This window comes from Pundamilia nyererei, unplaced genomic scaffold, assembly GCF_000239375.1.
Source record: "Pundamilia nyererei isolate P.nyererei 1_Seehausen unplaced genomic scaffold, PunNye1.0 scaffold00124, whole genome shotgun sequence".
Classification (NCBI taxonomy): Eukaryota; Metazoa; Chordata; class Actinopteri; order Cichliformes; family Cichlidae; genus Pundamilia; species Pundamilia nyererei.
The window spans coordinates 583,118-585,078 of NW_005187525.1; the positions used below are offsets into that span (position 1 = coordinate 583,118).

Below are 1,961 nucleotides of genomic sequence, written 5' to 3' on the forward strand. Positions count from 1 at the left end.
ACATGCAAACTCCACACAGAAAGACCCCGGCCTGATGGTGGAATTGAACTCAGGACCTTCTTGCTGTGCGGCAACAGTGCTAACCACCGTGCCACCATGCTGCCTGGAGCATATACAAGTGCCTCAAATTATTAAATATTGAACAGTAACATTGGGAGCCTGAGGTAGTTGAAATACCTGTTAAAGTTAGGTAACTTACAGAGTGAACTTAAAGTATTTCAGTCATCTTGCTGATCTTTTATCAGATGTCAGTCAATGGTCAACAGCGGACATACGTCACAAGTAGGTCAGAGGTCGAAGTTTATTGCTGACGTAGGAGCTTCGTGGTAGTTGGAAGATTCGCGGGAAATGTCTGAAAACAAGTCGGCTCTGACGTGAACGCGTACAACTTCAACCGGAGTTTGTAGTTTAACCTTTCAGACTTACCAGATAAAATATCAGTGTCTTCATATAACGTACGAAACGGAGAGAGTTTTAACGTTGGCTTGCTTAACTGAGGAACTCCACGCACACAGCATTGTCAACGACGCTAATCGGTTAGCTCAGCGGTAACAGTCCTCCACAGCCTTTTAGCAACGATAACGGCTAAACCTGTTCTCCTAGGACGGCGGAAACAGCGGCGCACATACAACGGGCCCAGATAAATGCACATTAAACAGTGAGAACAATGGCAGAGAGGCCAGAAGACCTGAACCTTCCCAACGCGGTAATCACCCGCATCATCAAGGAGGCGGTGAGTGTGAACATCGAAACACGGTAGCAGTCACAATGTCGCGCGCGGTTGGTCTTTTTGTGTGTTTTATACACGCCGGGGATGGTTAAATACGCTAAACAAATACACGACGCAATTCTGGGAGGTCGCCGGTGACCCAGGTTAACTCTTTTTTTTACGTTAACCGATTAGATTTGTTTACGTATTCCACTCTCCGTTTTTCAGATGTTCCGTTCGCTGTCTTTCTGTAACATAAATAACGTGGTGACATTTCCCTCACGACACCATCGATCAGCTCGCCGGTGTTCCAGATTGTCTGGCGTCGCGAATTAACTGGTGACGGTCGAACAGACGTGTGGCAGACTTGCTTTTCAGGAGCCGCTACCGACAAACCAGCATTTGAGTACACACAAACTGCACGCTTTAGTTGTGAAGCGAAAACGCTGAAATCTGAGTAATAAAACGCACGAGGGAAACTATAACGAAGACGAGATTCTCCAGATCGTTTACTCTTGTTGTCTTGTGAACAGCATCGGCGTGGTGACGTTTATTTGTTTGCTGTTTTCGCGGTCGCCTGGTGCACGAGAATATCACCAGGTAAACTCGCAACATTTTTAAATATCTTGTTGTTCACGAGCAACAGGACGGACTGTGTTTGAGGTAACCTCACAAATGTCACAGATGAACTATTTAGTGTTTATTTGCTGGTTTGTCGGTAGCGGCTCCTGAAAACAAAGTCTACCTCACCAGTTAATTTGCGACGCCAGATAATCTGGAACACCGGAAATCCTGTTCACCTGCTTAACAACACCTGCTGATTCAGAAAACACAACTACATTAACTGGTGAAAGTTAATGCGGGCAGCTGCTGATCAATATACTATAACGCCCCACAGTATTCTGCACAAAATAAGCGAATGTAGCTTGTTTCCTCAGTGCAGCGCTGCTGCAGTTTGTGTGCCCCTTCAGAGTGACTCATGTGAGTTAAAAAAGCCAGATGAACACAGCACTGGGGTGAACCAAAGCTCCACACAATCCTGCAGGACATCCAATGTTTGATGTCGTCAAGGCAGCGTAATAAGAGCTGGGGATGGTCTGACCTAGGGGTGGGCGATATAAACAATATATACGATAGAAACTATATAAACTTGGCCAACGATAGAGCGGTATCCGGTTGTTCATTCAGTGTGACGTCACTAGCCGTGTCTGGGCCTAAACTCCGCTGCAGGTCCATATATCAAACGATCACT

General features: G+C 46.0%; 1 protein-coding gene across 1 annotated transcript in view; it reads left to right on the forward strand.

The window, feature by feature from the left end:
• Positions 1-255: 255 nt before the first annotated feature.
• Positions 256-1,961, forward strand: part of pole3 (polymerase (DNA directed), epsilon 3 (p17 subunit)) — a 16,520-nt gene continuing 14,814 nt past the window's right edge. Inside the window, exon 1 of the mRNA XM_005742847.1 lies at positions 256-733. Within this exon, the coding sequence (XP_005742904.1) occupies positions 668-733 (66 nt within the window). The 5' untranslated portion in view covers positions 256-667. The remainder of the gene's footprint in view (positions 734-1,961) is intronic.